The sequence below is a fragment of the Benincasa hispida genome, chromosome 11, assembly GCF_027475165.1.
Source record: "Benincasa hispida cultivar pf3 chromosome 11, pf3_genome.v1.1, whole genome shotgun sequence".
Taxonomy (NCBI): domain Eukaryota; kingdom Viridiplantae; phylum Streptophyta; class Magnoliopsida; order Cucurbitales; family Cucurbitaceae; genus Benincasa; species Benincasa hispida.
In genome coordinates, this window is record NC_143488.1 from 81593506 (window position 1) to 81609194 (window position 15689).

Here is a 15689-nt window from a genome sequence, read left to right on the forward strand (position 1 = left end):
CTAATCACAACAAATCCAAAGATCGATCATTCAAGAAGATCAACAAAATCTAAAGGCCGATCATCCAAGAAGATTATTAAGCCCAAAGGCATTCCAAGAAGATCAAGCCCAAAGACCAATCATTCCAAGAAGATTATCAAGCTCAAAACCGATCATTCCAAGAAGATCATCAAGCATAAAGGCCGATTGTCCAAAATCAACAAGTCCAAAGGTCGATAAGATGTCCAAAAGCCGATCATTCAAGAAGATCAACCAGCTTAATCTATAGTTTATTTTGAAAGCTTCAAAAATATTATGTATTAGAGATTGTACTCACTTTCCACAAAATTAATACAAATACAAAGTTCATGTTCCACAAATAAATTTATCTTGAAATCTCGTGTGAACCGTTACCAAACACTCTATTTTTTTTTCAAAATTATATATTTTTTAAATTAAACACTTATAATCCAAATACACTCTATATTTATAAGAATAATGTAATCAACTTTATTTAAAATAAAATCTAATTACACTCTTTATGGAAAAAAAATGTAATTACATATTAGTTATGATAATTTCTCTAATTGAAATAATAATAACAAAAATAACTCAATCCAACTAAAAAAAAATATAAGATGCAAGTATAGTTATCCATCTTCGAGCGTTTACTCGTGCTCTGACAGGGTGGGGATTTCTTGGTAATGTAATGGTTATTATTATTGTATTTCAATGGATTTATTTTCAAATATTGAAAAATGTTTCAACTTATTTATAAATATTTATTACGGATAGATAAGTGACATTTTGCTATATTTTAAAATGTTTCCAACAATTTTTTAATTTAAAATAATTATCCTATTTCAAATTTTATTGTTTAATGGTCAAGATAATGTAATGATTTGAATCGAACATTTATATTTAAATTATATACGAATAATTTAAATGATAATTATTTACTTCTACTAGTAAATTTGAGTAATTTTCCTTTAAATTCAAATTGTTATTGAACTAATCATAGTAAAACAAATTAGTGAAAAATTTAACTATTTAATAAATTTTTTTTTGGCATTAGTTATAAGTTAATTGATTTTTTAAAACCAAAGACGAAAAAATCTATGTGGGAAACTTGATTCCAATGAATTTTGGAAGAAATCTCTAAAATTTTTTCGTGAGATGGAGAAGGAAATGGAGGGGAAAAATCATCTTGAACTTTGTCCCCAGCTGTGTGGACATCTCTAGATATAAATGTTGGGTTGCCTAAGTATTAAGTACTATTAGTCTATCCGGTTCATTCAGGGCAACCCAACCATCCGGTTCATATCGACCGCATACATTTTCTAGTTGATCAAACAATAAATAAATAAATAGATAAATAAATAAATAAATAAACCAATCAATCAATCTCCAACTCAACCCAATTCGCGTAGGAAATTGAAAGGGAAGAACAAAAAGGAAGAGCTAATTCGATTCTCTCCCCTTCATAATTTGCGAAAAGATCGTAAGTTGTGTTCTCCTTACTGCTTTTCGAATCGGGATAAGAATATTTCCTTTTTACTTTCCCATTCCGACTGATAAATTCTTGGCATTTTCTACCCATCATTTATAGTTGAAGCAATTTTGATTTTGCATCTTCGAAATTGTTGGGAGTTCGATATTTTGATGTCTTTTACGACAAGTGAAGTTTTCTTCTCGTTCGTGGAGTGAATCTGAGTTCAATTTTGGGGATTTGATCTGATTCTTTGATCTGCAGCCTTGCTGGTAGTGTAATTGCAAGCGGAAGTTGCGATGGCAATAGACCAGGCCGAGCTTAGCACTGAGCAGGTTAGTGATTGGATATTCTTTTTGTTTTTTTTTTTTGTTTTCTTTTCCTTGTCTTCTTAGATTTGATTCTGAGGTGGTCTAAGATTGTAAATAGTAGTACGCTAAAGAACGTGATTTCTTCGATGGGGAAAAATGTTTTTGGGTTATCGAATTATTTGTACTGTTAGTTTGAGTGTAACTACACCCATCGTGATTGAATGTTATGTGTTTGAGTAGTTAGGTCAATGATCCAATGATTGTTCATTACTCGTTATTTATGGGTTATAAATAATTGCAAATTTCTTATAGGATCTAAAATTATAAGTCATCTAAGCATCTTAATGGCATTCATTAGAAAATATAACTGGATCGAGAAATTGAAGGGAGCGAAATCAAGATGTTTGTCTTGAGAGATTCATTTGCTTAACAATTGCAAGTTCAATTCTACTATTTCTTTTTAAGCATCATCTCTGGAATCGTTACTAGGATAAAGTCTCTTAAAAGATCTGGGATTTTCTCCTATGAATAATCATTGTCAATATTCATTTGATAGTACTGGTTTCTTAAAGAAAGAAAGAGATACAAGAAAAAACCACAAACTTACCAGGCCCTACCAGCACAAAGGGGTGTTAATGTTTTGTCACAAACTCCTCTTCTTTAAGGCAGCAATGCCTCTGATGTTCAGCTTATATTTGTCACAGAGGTCTTGAAATGCCCTTAGGGACATCCTTGTAATTGATACTGGATGTCTTTTTATTTACTTATTTATTTAGTTAACTTTTCTCTTTCACCCTTCTACTTCTTTGCTGTCTTTTAGGATCTGGATATTGGGACAAGGAATAATCCCATTTTATGAAGGTTTTCTTTTTATAGTGGTTCTTCAGGCTGGGGGAGGGATTCAAAAGGGTTTTGTTAGGAGTGGGAAGGAGTGCTGATATTCCAATTATCTGGGCCAAGGGAGGTCTTTGTGGGAAGATCTTAAAGGTTCTTCTAGGCTATCCTTCGATTTTGTGGTTTGAGTAGGGGATAAAAAACTTGAGCTCCCAGGCTCAATATTCCCTTCCATTCGGCTTGTACTTAGGTGTTGACTACCAATCATCTGCCATGAACACACTCAACTCAAAGGTAACATGTCATTCCCTTCAACAAAAAGTGTTCCCAAGTTTTTTGGAAAAGTTTCTGCCCTCTGGTTGATAGAATTAATGCCAAATCTGCTGATGGATATCAGATTAGATGCAGTTGTACAGGGTCCCTGAGTTGAGGAACAATCAAGTTTGTTTTCATTTAGAAGAGGGGATAGAAGAGAAAGCAAGGTTTTTTTCAAAGAGTTCTGGTAACTTGGCCGGAATGGATATATGGTTGTTAAAAAATTAATCGTGAGCAGGGTTCTGGAAAAAAACTTAACTTGCTCGGCTGCTTTCTATCATAGAGAGATAATGCTTCCTCCCTGGAAAAAGCATCGTGAAACTCTGCAACTCTTCCAATAAGTAAATTTGAATTGGTTTTTTTCTCTTCCGTATTCCAGACTGATAGTGATAGGTTTCTCATCTAGATTCACCCACCAAATGAGGTGATCCACTGAAATTTTGCAAGTAATTTTTGTTCCAAGATCTGGATTTGAGTGTGACATGTCCAAGGCTGGACTATTTGTGCGTACAGAAATCTTTATTTATTATGTTTTTAATGTTCTTTCACATGGATTGTAAAAGTTTTGTTTCTTATAAAAATTATGAAAACGCCTTATAAGGTTACCATTATTGGATGATCCACTCCCCACCCCACACACACAATTATATAATAACCTTCTATTCCATTGACTTCATTTTCTCCAATTTTGTGATGAAATTTGAGGCGAATGATTGCATATGTCTAATTGTTTAAGAAGAATGATTTTTTTTTTTTTTTTTTTTTAAATATGATTTATGAGGTTGAATTCTCTACCTGGTTGTTGGACCAAAATATTTCACTTTAGAAAATATTCAACAGTAATTGGATTTTAACATTTTACCTGAAAGATGATTTTGTTCAACAGTTACATCATTAACATTTTTTCTAATTGTGAAAGGTTCTTACAAGGGATATTCCATGGGAGACATACATGACTACTAAACTTATCAGTGGAACAAGCCTTCAGCTGTTAAGGCGTTATGACAATAGACCAGAGAGTTACAGGGCACAGTTGTTGGATGATGTAATTTTTCCTCTTATATGTTCTATTTTAATAATATAATTCATCTATTTATTATTTGGGATGTTTTCAAATATAAAAAATGAACTAATTTATTTATAAATATAGCAAAATGTTACTGTCTGACACTTATAGATAGTAACATTCAGATAGTAACATTTTGCTATATTTGAAAATATTTTCAGCAGTTTTGCCATTTAAAACAATTATCCTTATTATTTATGAAAACTTGTTTGTCCACCCTATGTAGAGAAAATGGTGAATTGGGAACTTATTGTTTATCATAACACTTAAGTGCAGTTGGATTTTGTAGGATGGTCCGGCATATGTTCGGGTATTTGTTAGCATTTTACGCGATATATTTAAGGAAGAAACAGTGGAATATGTTCTAGCATTAATTGACGAAATGCTTACAGGTAATTTCATATGAATAGCAGTTGATGATTCTGTTTGGGATATCTCCTGGAAAGGAGTTTTGAAAGATTAAGAATTTTATACATACATACATATATATATATTTTCATGAGATATATCTGGGGCTTTTTTTAGAAGTGTATAAAAGGGTGCTTTTCTGAAAAGTATGTCGTATTTGCAAGGTAACAAATTGAATAATCCAATTATATTAGAAGGGGCTGGGATAAGAGTGGTTTGGTAGAAGATAGCAAGTTTTTTTAAGTTGAATCATTTATTAGGGAATCTAATTAGAGCATTTGTGGTTTTGATTTTGATTTATTATTTATTATTTATCTTATTTTTTTAATTTTAGAAATGAAACAAAATGAAAGAATGCAAGGAAGGAGCAAGATTGATGATAAATACTTTTACTATCAGATCTCGTATTACTATTTTCTTCTTAAAATGTTTCTCCAACTAAGGGACGTGGGAAACTCAAATATTTATCAGTAGAAGTCTTAACTAAAGTGTTTATAGATAAATATTGTTAAAGCAAACACTAACAAACCTACTGATATATATGTTATGCTTTGGCAGCAAACCCTAAAAGAGCAAGATTGTTCCATGATCCTTCTCTTGCAAGCGAAGATGCTTATGAACCTTTCCTAAGGTATGTATGAGATTCAAGCATGGCTTCATGCTCAATCTTTTAAGCTAATCATACATTTCATTAATTTCTACGATCTTGATATTGATTTTTTTTGTTCCATTTTGTTTTTGCTTTTTTCAATCTCTCTCTAATGTATTACATTCTTTGCTTATAGTTACATTGTTTCTTGACCAAGTAAAGTTTAATTCTTCCATTATGTATAAAGTAACATAATTTCATGTCCCCAAATGGTTGAGCCTCAACCAAGCTTTATAATCTACATATAAGACATAATTCACATCCACTCATTTTAGAGTTCAACAACAAGGGGGTGGGGGCTTTTGACCTTGGTCGAGAACATGTGCCTTAGCCAGTTGACTATACACTATACTCTAGTTGGCTACATCCTTTTATTCAGATCCCACTTAAATCAATCTTAAAGGAGAGTTCTAATCCTGACTGTGTGAGGATCAATGGAACAAATGGAATGAAAGAAAAGGCCCTCGAAGGAGAGGAAGTTTATTAATTCTCAAGTAACTAAGACACAAACGAAGTTTTTGTGCACTTAATCTTTATAACATTCCCCTCCAAAACATTCTTCTATTTCTGCTTTGGTTTCCAGATTTTCATTTCTCATAATTTATATTTCAGTAGTGTTTTGTTTCAGTTGATGTTACTTGAACCAATGGCCCAAGAAGAAAAGGAAAAAAAAAGGAAGAAGAGAAAAAAAAGTTTCTTGTTTATTTTTTTTTAAAATAAAAGTTTGGGACATCAAGGATAAAGTATCTTACAACACTAACTGTTTGCATTTTTTAATAAAATTTTCAATTAAACTCCGGATTATTACAAATTTATCATTTATTTACATGTGATTCAGAATATTTAGCAGTATGCTAGTTATATTTGGAAAGGTATAATACTAATAAATTTCTTATGTAATTCAGATTGCTTTGGAAGGGAAATTGGTTCATACAGGAGAAGAGCTGTAAAATACTTGCTCTGATAGTGAGGTACACTTTTGGAAATATTTTCCACTACAAATTTGAAGGAATTAGTTGTGTATGTGTGTATATATGATTGATGTGACCATTCTGGCATGCTTTAATTTCTTTCTCATAACTATAGTGCTAGATCAAAAACTCATGATGGAAGTTTTGCAAATGGTGATGCCTCAAACTCCAAGAACAAAATTACTACCATCGATGATGTTTTGGATGGACTGGTGAAATGGCTTTGTGCACAGGTATGCTGCATATGTTCAGTATCTCTTTACCATCTCTTCAATGTAGAGATTAGAGAGCCTGTAACATAAATGCATTCAAAATTTTCCTGAGGGATCATTGATGTTATATATCTTATTCATTCCTTCATATTCTGTTTTAATGGATGTATATAAACATGTGTGTGTGTGTGTGTGTGTTATGTATATGTGTGTATATATATAGATATATAGATATATCTACATGTACATATATATACATATATATGATGTGTTGTTTGGAAATACCTCTTTAGTCTTTAGGTCTTGGGTCAAGTTTCATTTGGTCATAAGATTTCAAAATGTTACATTTTTTTTAAGAGACAATTTCATTGATGTATGAAATTACAAAAGAGAGGGGGGAAAGAAGCCCCGCAACCAAAGGAGTCACAAAAGACAATTGGTATGGATGTGACATTTGTTCAGCAAAAGCCCAAAGGAAAAAATAAATGTTATGTAAACATAAATGCAAACCTAATCATGTATGTACTTTTCTCGTTTGGTGATTAACTTTGAAATGTAAGGAACAAGAGCAGATGCAGGTCATCCACACCCTTTTAGTGGCCCATTTATTTTGGTCAATTGAAAATTTATTATTGAGCTCTAGATTCAACGACGCTGACACAGTGGTCTTAAAATGTTGTGTAGCTGAAGAATCCTTCACATCCTAGTCGTGCTGTACGGACTTCTATCAATTGCTTTGCAACTCTGCTGAAGGAACCAAAGGTCAGATCCTCCTTCGTCCAGGCAGATGGAGTGAAATTGCTTATTCCTTTGATTTCTCCTGCATCGACCCAACAATCTATTCAGGTAATCGTGGTAATTCAATTCTTGGCATTGGCACTTATCTTCTTAATAGTTGGACATTTCTTTGGATTTCTTATCATATTTATCATTTGACACTGCGTTCACATTTTCAAGGTTGTCTTCAGTAATCAATTACTCCATTTAATTTTGAAAATTGTTATAAGCAAACTTTAACATTGAAACTAACTGTTCTTTTTATAACAGCTTCTATATGAAACTTGTCTTTGTGTTTGGCTCTTATCATATTATGAGCCGGCAATTGAATTCTTGGCCACTTCTAGGACCCTTCCAAGACTCATCGATGTTGTCAAGAGTTCCACAAAAGAGAAGGTGAAACCATCCTCTTGTTTATATTGTGGTTATTCTAATAAAGTTACTTGTCTTGTTCTTCGTATTTTAGTTTGCTATAACGGACTTGTATTCATTCTCTCCAGTACATTCTTTGCAGTGTTATACCCTGCCTTTATTTTTTATATCTTGAAGTGATTAACCACTTAGACTACGTTGGCTGGTTTACCATGTTCAGCTTCTAACATCAATGTTTATGTAACTTGTTTGTGCTATTTCTACTAGGTTGTCCGAGTTATTATTTTGACCTTGAGGAACTTACTCTACAAGGGGACATTTGGAGCTCAAATGGTGAGTCTCGGACTGCCACAAGTTGTTCAAAGTTTGAAATCACAAGCATGGAGTGATGAGGTACGAAAATTTGAAGATTTTTCCTTCTCAAGTTTCTTTTATATTCTTGATTATAGTCAATGCACCAACCTCATTGATGGACATCTTGTTTGTTTTTTTTTAATGGTTGACTTCATGAATTATTTGAATAATCTCACTGTTTCAACGACATGTAACAATTGAATAAAAATCACTTGAATGACATTATTTTCTGTCTCAAGATCATCTCCATAACATTGATGGTTGGAAGTTAATGTCACGTGTTTTATCCAAGTCTTTGATGGCTGAATTATATCCCATGTCCCCCTTTCTGTATCAGATATAGGTTCTCCTTTCTTCTGAGTGTGAAATGAATGACGTTATTCATCGCTCTTATTATTTCTCTGTATTGTATTTTCACGACTGGATAATTTTGTTTACTAATCTTTAGTTCTATGATCCCAACCCCTTTCAAGATACACTTCCCTATAATGTCCTCTATTTGATGTTTCCGAAAAGAGGGTGTTGGAGGGACTGAGATAGGTTTGTGATTGAACTTCAAATATACTGGATGTGTAGAGAGATCATTTTATACCTTTCTAAAGTTTTTTTCATCGTTTGTTCCACCTTTCTGCAACCCACGACCCCCACTTCCAATCTATAACGACAATGACTTTACAAAAAAATCTTAAAAAAGGTTTCTTACTGTCGTAATTCAAACTTTGAAAGTCTACTAAGTTTCTTTCCCGGTGTGACTGCCTATTCTGCATTTGGTTACTGTATTCTTACCTGCCACCCACCAACTGGGATAAGATTCTAGACAGAATCTTCATTACGAATTCACAATCTCTTTGGCAAAATTAAACAGATGGGTTAATCCTACTTCTTTTCAACTAAAACTGGATTTTATGTACGTTTTCGAATATGGAAATATGTACCAACAAGGTAGACTGATTTCCATTTTTATTCAAATTTATATTACCATATATACATTTCTTCACCAAGCAAATTTTTTAGTCCTTTCCCCCTTTTTTCTATAGGGTACTTACTAATTTGATCACCAATATGTAATAGGACCTTTTGGAGGCTTTGAATCAACTAGAAGAGGGGTTGAAAGATAACATCAAGAAACTAAGTTCTTTCGACAAGTATAAGCAAGAAGTCCTTCTCGGGCATCTTGACTGGTCTCCTATGCACAAAGATGTAAATTTCTGGCGAGAAAATATTACAAGCTTCGAAGAGAATGACTTGAAGGTTTTTTTCTCCCCCTCTCGTTCTAGATCCTTTTTTTTCCCCAGAATCTTCATGAAGTCATTATCATGCTTAAATGGACTCAATAAATATACTTATTAAGATGCTCCTACTTATATAAAGAATTAAGAAACCATTTTATCCTTCATAGATCTGTATGATATAATTAAAGAATTTGTTGGTTGCATTGAAAGTGAAAGTAATCAGTGAATTATTTGATACAGATATTGAGGGTCCTAATCACAATTCTGGACAGTTCCAGTGATCCAAGGGCTTTGGCAGTTGCCTGTTTTGATCTTTCACAGTTCATTCAACACCATCCAGCTGGGAGAGTTATAGTGACAGACCTTAAGGCCAAGGAAAGAGTGATGAAACTGATGAATCATGAGAACGCTGAGGTTACTAAATATGCCCTCCTTTGCATTCAAAGGCTCTTTCTAGGTGCCAAGTATGCTAGCTTTCTCCAGGCTTAACTCGGTTCTCTCTCCATTTGTGTAAGTTATAATAAATCCATCCTACTTAAACACCTCAGTTGCTGAAGCTAAAAGGGTTTTTATTACTTTCATCAAGTAATTATCTTCTTAAATTTTTGGTGTGAATCAACAGAGATTTTATTCGTTTCTTTGCATTCCCAGAATGTTATTTGGGCATATTGAATAAAGTCACCAGGTTTTCATACCTTGTATTTTACCTTTTGATGTCTATTGATTTGAAACTGAAGAGAGATCTGACTCTGAGATAATGAGTTGAAAGCAAGTAAAAAGAACTTTTAATTTTCTTTTCCTCTCTCTAAATTGTGGAAAATCTATACTTTTTATTTCTGAAATTATTTGGATGCATGTTCGAACATCAGACTTTCTATCATTTTGACATATTATTTCATTCTTTCTAAATACACTCGGTGAATATGTGAATGAGATTGTACTGAGTGCTATAATCATAGAATTTGACCCCTTTATTTTATTTATTTATTTATTTTTAATCCTCAACAATTTATCAGCATTATAGGTCAGGTAAATCACACCTAAAAGCCTTTAGTTTTGATTAAGGCCACGTTTACGAACCTATAATCAAAATAGGTAAAATTGCAATGAAATTCTATTAATGAATCAATCGTAATAGGCCTCAATCATAAATGTGATTGGATTGCTTTTGGTTATATTTACTTGGGTATTTTTCAAATGTAATCTACTTAAGATTGAGGTGATTTACTTTGCATTATCTTCTTACCATCATCATAATATTTACTGTTTTCGTTTTGGGTCAATTGATAATAATATCTATAATGATAATAGTAGTATTGGCAGATTCATTCTCTTAGAATAAAAGTATCCTAAACACTAATTGTATATGAGGGCAAAAATGAAAAAATTATTCAAAAGTATTTTCATGAAATTTTCAAACCCAATTTGATTGTTACCTTTCATATCTGCAATCAGATTGCATTTGTTAATTAAAGAGATTCCATTTGTTGATTATAGATTTGGTAGTGGCTCCACATTTTATTAGGATTATGAAACATAGATAAATAACATCAAGCACAATCAAATGAGGTCTACTTTTTAGATTACCATTGATGAATTACGTTTTCCTGGTCTAAGGAATTTTGGATAGACATTTGAATTCCCATTCTCACAGATTTGTTGTACTAAAAGGAGAGAAGCCATCGCTTGTATCAATATTTGAAAAGCTCCCTCAATTGAATAACATTCCTTCTATGATTAAATTAACTCTAGACAAAGCCTAAACTAATTTACGAATAATAAAACATGTTGAAGAGTGTAAAATACTTAAAACAACCGTTCACTCAAAAGCTCTAAAAACAAGGCTACATGTATCAGATGGTAATGTCTTGATAATTCTCATTTTGGTCCTTAATCATTTAAAAATTCTCAAATTTTATTCCCAACCTATCAAATATTTACTCTAGAAAAAAAAATGGTTAATAAAGCCAACCTATAATTAAATAGTTGTTTTTTCCACATATATATTTAGACATGTGAGCACGTCATTTAGAAGAAAGATCTAATTGAGAATTCTTAATACATTGGGAGTAAAATTAAAAGTTTTAAATGATCAAATACCAAATAGAGAATTAACTAATATGAAGGAGGGAAGGGAAAGAGATGGAGGGGAATAAAACATTTTTATTTTAAAAATTTAAAAGATTCTTTTATTTTTTAAAACATTAAGAAGCATATTTTGTTAATGAATAAATAGGTGTCAAACCAACTCCTTTTATTTAGGGATTAATGACAACTCTTGCAGGACCGAGAGTATTACAAAAGATAAAATTGTTGAGTTTGAAAATTAAAAACCTAAATGCAACCTAATCCAAACTCCAAAAATAAAAAATGCAGTTTCCCTAAACCAAAAGTTATTGATGAAGTTAGAAGTAACTCCATACAAAAGTAAAAAACAAACCAACCTCCATATGTGTTAGGATTTAAGCTCTCATGATTTTACTTTTAGTTTCACTATGTTTTCGTTTATAAATTCACGGTCTTCTTATCTAGTAAATGTGAGAGTATGTCACATTTCCACAAGTTTTTCATCAAGGGAATTTAATAGAGAGGGTTATCTAAAAGAATACAAAACATTATGGATAGTAAACCTCTCTACACAGACTATTAGATTTTCATTTTTTCCTGTCTTTTGAGTTGAAGAATTGAGGTGGAGGTTTGAATATTTGGCTAGAATAGAACATAGATTACTGATCATGAACTAGTATTCAAAGAAAAAGAAAAAGTAGAAAAGGCTTCAAAAGTAATATGAAATACTCATTGAAAACATCTGTTTCTGTCATGGTTGCCTACATTTGAGATTTACAGAAGAGTTTTCCATTAACACAAACAATCTTCAACCTCAGTTCCAACCAGAAGAACCCATTTTTAGTAAATCCAAAATCTAAACACCAAACATCAAAACAAAACGAAGGTGAAGATCTTACATGTCCACAGGCACACGTTTGTACAGTCCTGAAGGCAGCCTGGGAGTGGCCACCGCCTGCACCGGCGTCTTCATGTACGACACCAAACCAGGGCTCTCCGTCATGTCGATCTCCTCCGCCTTCATCCCCGGCGACACAGTCCATTCGAAGTGGTGGAGGAGGTGCCCCAACATTGATGTCACCAAATTGATACCCAATTGAGCCCCTGGGCACACCCTCCGCCCTGCTCCGAACGGCAGCAGTCGCAGATCGTGCCCTTTCATGTCCACATCCTCTTCTAAGAACCGCTCCGGCCGGAATTCCTCCGGGTTCTTCCACACTGCCGGGTCACGTGCCAGCGCCCATACGTTCACGTGCACGTTCGAGCCTTTGGGGATGTCGTAGCCGCCGATCTTCACGTTGGCGTTGGATCTGTGCGGCAGCATTAATGGCGTTGGTGGATGTAATCTCATCGCCTCCTTTACGACGCATTGGAGATATGGAAGATTTGAGAAGTCGTTCTCTGTCATGATCCGATCTACTCCAATCGCATTGTCTAGTTCCTCCTGAACTTTCTTCTGCACTCTAGGGTTTCTTACGATCTCCGCCATTGCCCATTCCACTGAAATCGCTGTTGTATCCATGCCGGCCGTGATCATATCCTGCATAAGGTCACATCTACATCAATTAGAGATCGAAATCATCGAAGATTGCGCTTCAATTTCACTTCACAGAGCTGAATAGATCTGGAAATCATTTAAGATCGATGTTCAACCACAAGAATTCGATCAAATTAAGGGAAAGCGGATAACGTACCCAAAGGAGGCCAATGATGGTGTCTTCACTGAGATCGTACTTATCTTTGAGAGTGAGGAGAGCGTCAACGAAGTGGTTCTTGACATTGCCGCTCTGGTCGCGAGCTTTGGTGTGGTCGTCCATGATGGCTCGAGTGAGGCGGTCACGACGGGCGCCGTGCTTGGCGAAGGCTTCTTCTTCGAGAGGGAACATCCAGCGGAGCCAAGGGATGTGCTCAGCCATGGCCAGGGAAGCGCCGATCTTGAGGCCATTGGCGACAATGGCCTTGAATTCCAAGCCCTGTTCATCCAAAACGCCATTGGAATTCACAAACCTCTTCCCGAATGCGAGCCTTGTGATGTTGTTGAATGAAACTGCTCCCAGAAACTCCCTCAGCTTCAAACTCTTTCCATAGTTCTCTGATACAAATCCCAAATTTAAATTAGTCCATAAAATATAAGAAAAATATTCAACTTTAAAGTTTAAATTCATATACCGATGAAAGTTTAATACACCACTATAAGAATTAGTTTAGTAACAACGCCAACAAGTTAGTTTTGAAAAATAAAAAATAAATTAATATATTATGTTTACTATCTTTTTCTAAAGAGGAAAACAAAAGATAGAGTAATCTAAATTTAATAAAATAAATTAAACAAAAATGGTTAAATATTAAAAAATAGAATTAAAAATACCAACTGGAATTCAAATGGGGCGTTGACTCTAATATTCCCTTCTCTCATCTTCTCATCGACAATGACAAATTAATTTCCCAGTTAGACATTTCCTCATTTGACTTTTTTAACCTATTAATTTTTAATAATTTAAAATAAACATAAAGTAACAAAATAAATTACCTTAAAAAATTTATATTGCAAAATTACTTTTTGAAATGTTAATAAACAATTAAGAGAAAATGTTACCATTATGAAGAAAATAATGTTATTATTTTTTTTGTAACAAATGACAAGTCAAAGTGTTTTCTATAATTTAGCTTACAAAAAAGTAAAACTATTTTAAAGAGTACATGACTTGTCAAAGACAATTGACCAATACAAGATCCAAATGTTTTCTTAAAACATAAAGTTTTACAACTTTTTGCTCGCATGATCATAAAGTGAAATTACGAAATTGACCCCTTTATGAATACTTACTGAAATTGGAGAGTGAAATTGACCCTTTTATGGCATAAAACTTAGATTTTAAAAAGGATAAGTTATATCTAATAGGGATGTGTTTGGTCGAAGGAGTTGAAATTGGAGAGTGAATTCCATCCACCCTCTCGACTCCATGACTCCACTCTTTACCTCAAATACGATGAGGCAAGAGTGGAGTTGTGAAGACATGAACTCTAGGGATCCATAATATTAAGAATCAATAAATATAAAATTTGACGTTTTTTTAATTGTCGAGTCTACCAACTCTTTGGACAAATAAAGAGTCAAGTTCTCAACCCCACTCCAAACAGCCTGTTTATTAGAGTCTTAGACCTTATCAAATTCACAATGGTAGGTGAGCTACACTTAACAAAAGCAAATCTTACTTATTAGTTATTACCTATTAGGACGTTTCTAATTATTTGGCCAAAATTATATTTAAAATAGTGGGACCCACAACACGTTAATTCCATTTTGCTTCTAACTTCTTCTACCTTACTCTGCAACCACCAAATCCCCAAATCCAAAAATTTAAAAATATAATAAAAATAAAATAAAATGGTTTACCAGGATTAGTGCAGTGGTTGAAAACATCTTCAACCATGGCGGAAACTTCATCTTCTCTGATCGGCCTCAGAGATTCAAGTCGTTTCGGAGAGAACAGTTCGATTGTACAAACTTTCCTTACCTTCACATAATGCGGTCCATAATCCGCCCAGATCAGATCCTTCCCATCCCGGCTGAATCTCGCCGCCGATCGACTCCGGTGCCGGTCCGCCAGGCTCTGGTCGTGCTCCTTCAGAACCTCCCTCGCTAACTCCGTGTTCGACACCACCACGTTCAGCGTCGACCCAAACCACACCGATATGATCGGACCGTACTGCTTCGCCCACTCCGCGTAACATCTGAACCGGACCGGTTTGACGTCGTACAGGTTTCCGACGACCGGAAGCGGGCGTGGCCCTGGGGGGAGCTTGAACCGGAGGCGGTTGTAGAGGTTGTAGGCGAGGAGAAGGAAGAGGGGAGAGAGAAGGATTAGAGAGAGAACCATATTTTGAAATTGTTGTGATTATTTTCCTTTTGTGGGGTTTTATTTTGAAGAATTTTGAAGTTAAGGGATGAGGTTGATATATGACTTGTGAGGGAAGGGAGTTGGTGGACTGAAGATTTTACTTCTACCCTACAACTTAAAAGTGGCTCTATTTTTTTTTAATTATTATTACATTACAACTATTTTTTTTTTTTTTTTAAAGAGCATGGTCTTTTTTAAGTTTTTATTTTTTTCAAAAGAAACTAAAAACAATAAGATTATTTATATAACATTTTCATTATTAAACTTTCGAACTCATCTTAAACTTTATCTTAAACTTTCGATTTTAATCGAATTGCCTCTTAAATTTGGATAAATGTTACCACAATCTCAAGGTTAATTTTTTTTCTCTCTCTCAAGAAATCATTGAAAAGAGTAGTCATATATGAGTGTCCCATGAATTCAAAATGCATACAAGTAAGAAATTTAATAGGATTTTTTTATGGTTGAAATTTGTGAGGGGAATAAGTAAAAGTTGAATAGTGGGTAAAATTTGTAACACTTAAAACAAGTTTAAGGATTTAATACGATGAAATTGACCATTTAAACTGATAAAGGCTTGTATTTCATATTTTTATATATATGTTTAGTAACATATTCGAATATTGAATTCTAATTTGAATAATTGTTTAAAATGTATGATTGATAGTATATTTATAAATCATAAAACTTGTTGTAGTTACCACAAAATATTAATTGCCAATAAACTATCATTAATTTATTTGTGAATATG

The 15689-nt window shown here is 33.6% G+C and overlaps 2 protein-coding genes across 3 annotated transcripts; one reads left to right on the forward strand and one right to left on the reverse strand.

Moving 5' to 3' along the window:
* The first annotated feature begins 1252 nt into the window (after nucleotides 1–1252).
* On the forward strand, nucleotides 1253–9779 carry LOC120091490 (vacuolar ATP synthase subunit H family protein). 2 transcript variants are annotated; one of them, XM_039049555.2, is made up of 12 exons: nucleotides 1253–1480; nucleotides 1733–1803; nucleotides 3848–3973; nucleotides 4284–4386; nucleotides 4961–5033; nucleotides 5957–6022; nucleotides 6138–6255; nucleotides 6919–7080; nucleotides 7282–7407; nucleotides 7651–7776; nucleotides 8809–8988; nucleotides 9210–9779. In XM_039049555.2, the coding sequence occupies exons 2-12, from the start codon at nucleotides 1768–1770 to the stop codon at nucleotides 9456–9458; spliced, it is 1365 nt and encodes a 454-aa protein (XP_038905483.1). In that variant the 5' UTR covers nucleotides 1253–1480; nucleotides 1733–1767; the 3' UTR covers nucleotides 9459–9779. The 2 variants fall into 2 exon arrangements, with proteins under 2 accessions (XP_038905483.1, XP_038905484.1); XM_039049556.2 differs by having other exon boundaries at nucleotides 1365–1480; nucleotides 1589–1803.
* A 1965-nt stretch (nucleotides 9780–11744) lies between these two features.
* On the reverse strand, nucleotides 11745–15043 carry CYP98A3 (cytochrome P450, family 98, subfamily A, polypeptide 3). Its single transcript, XM_039049862.2, has 3 exons — nucleotides 14434–15043; nucleotides 12731–13128; nucleotides 11745–12576 (listed from the first exon to the last, which is right to left on the reverse strand). Exons 1-3 carry the CDS (start codon nucleotides 14915–14917, stop codon nucleotides 11932–11934), a joined length of 1527 nt encoding a protein of 508 aa, XP_038905790.1. The 5' UTR covers nucleotides 14918–15043; the 3' UTR covers nucleotides 11745–11931.
* Between the last annotated feature and the right edge of the window lie 646 nt (nucleotides 15044–15689).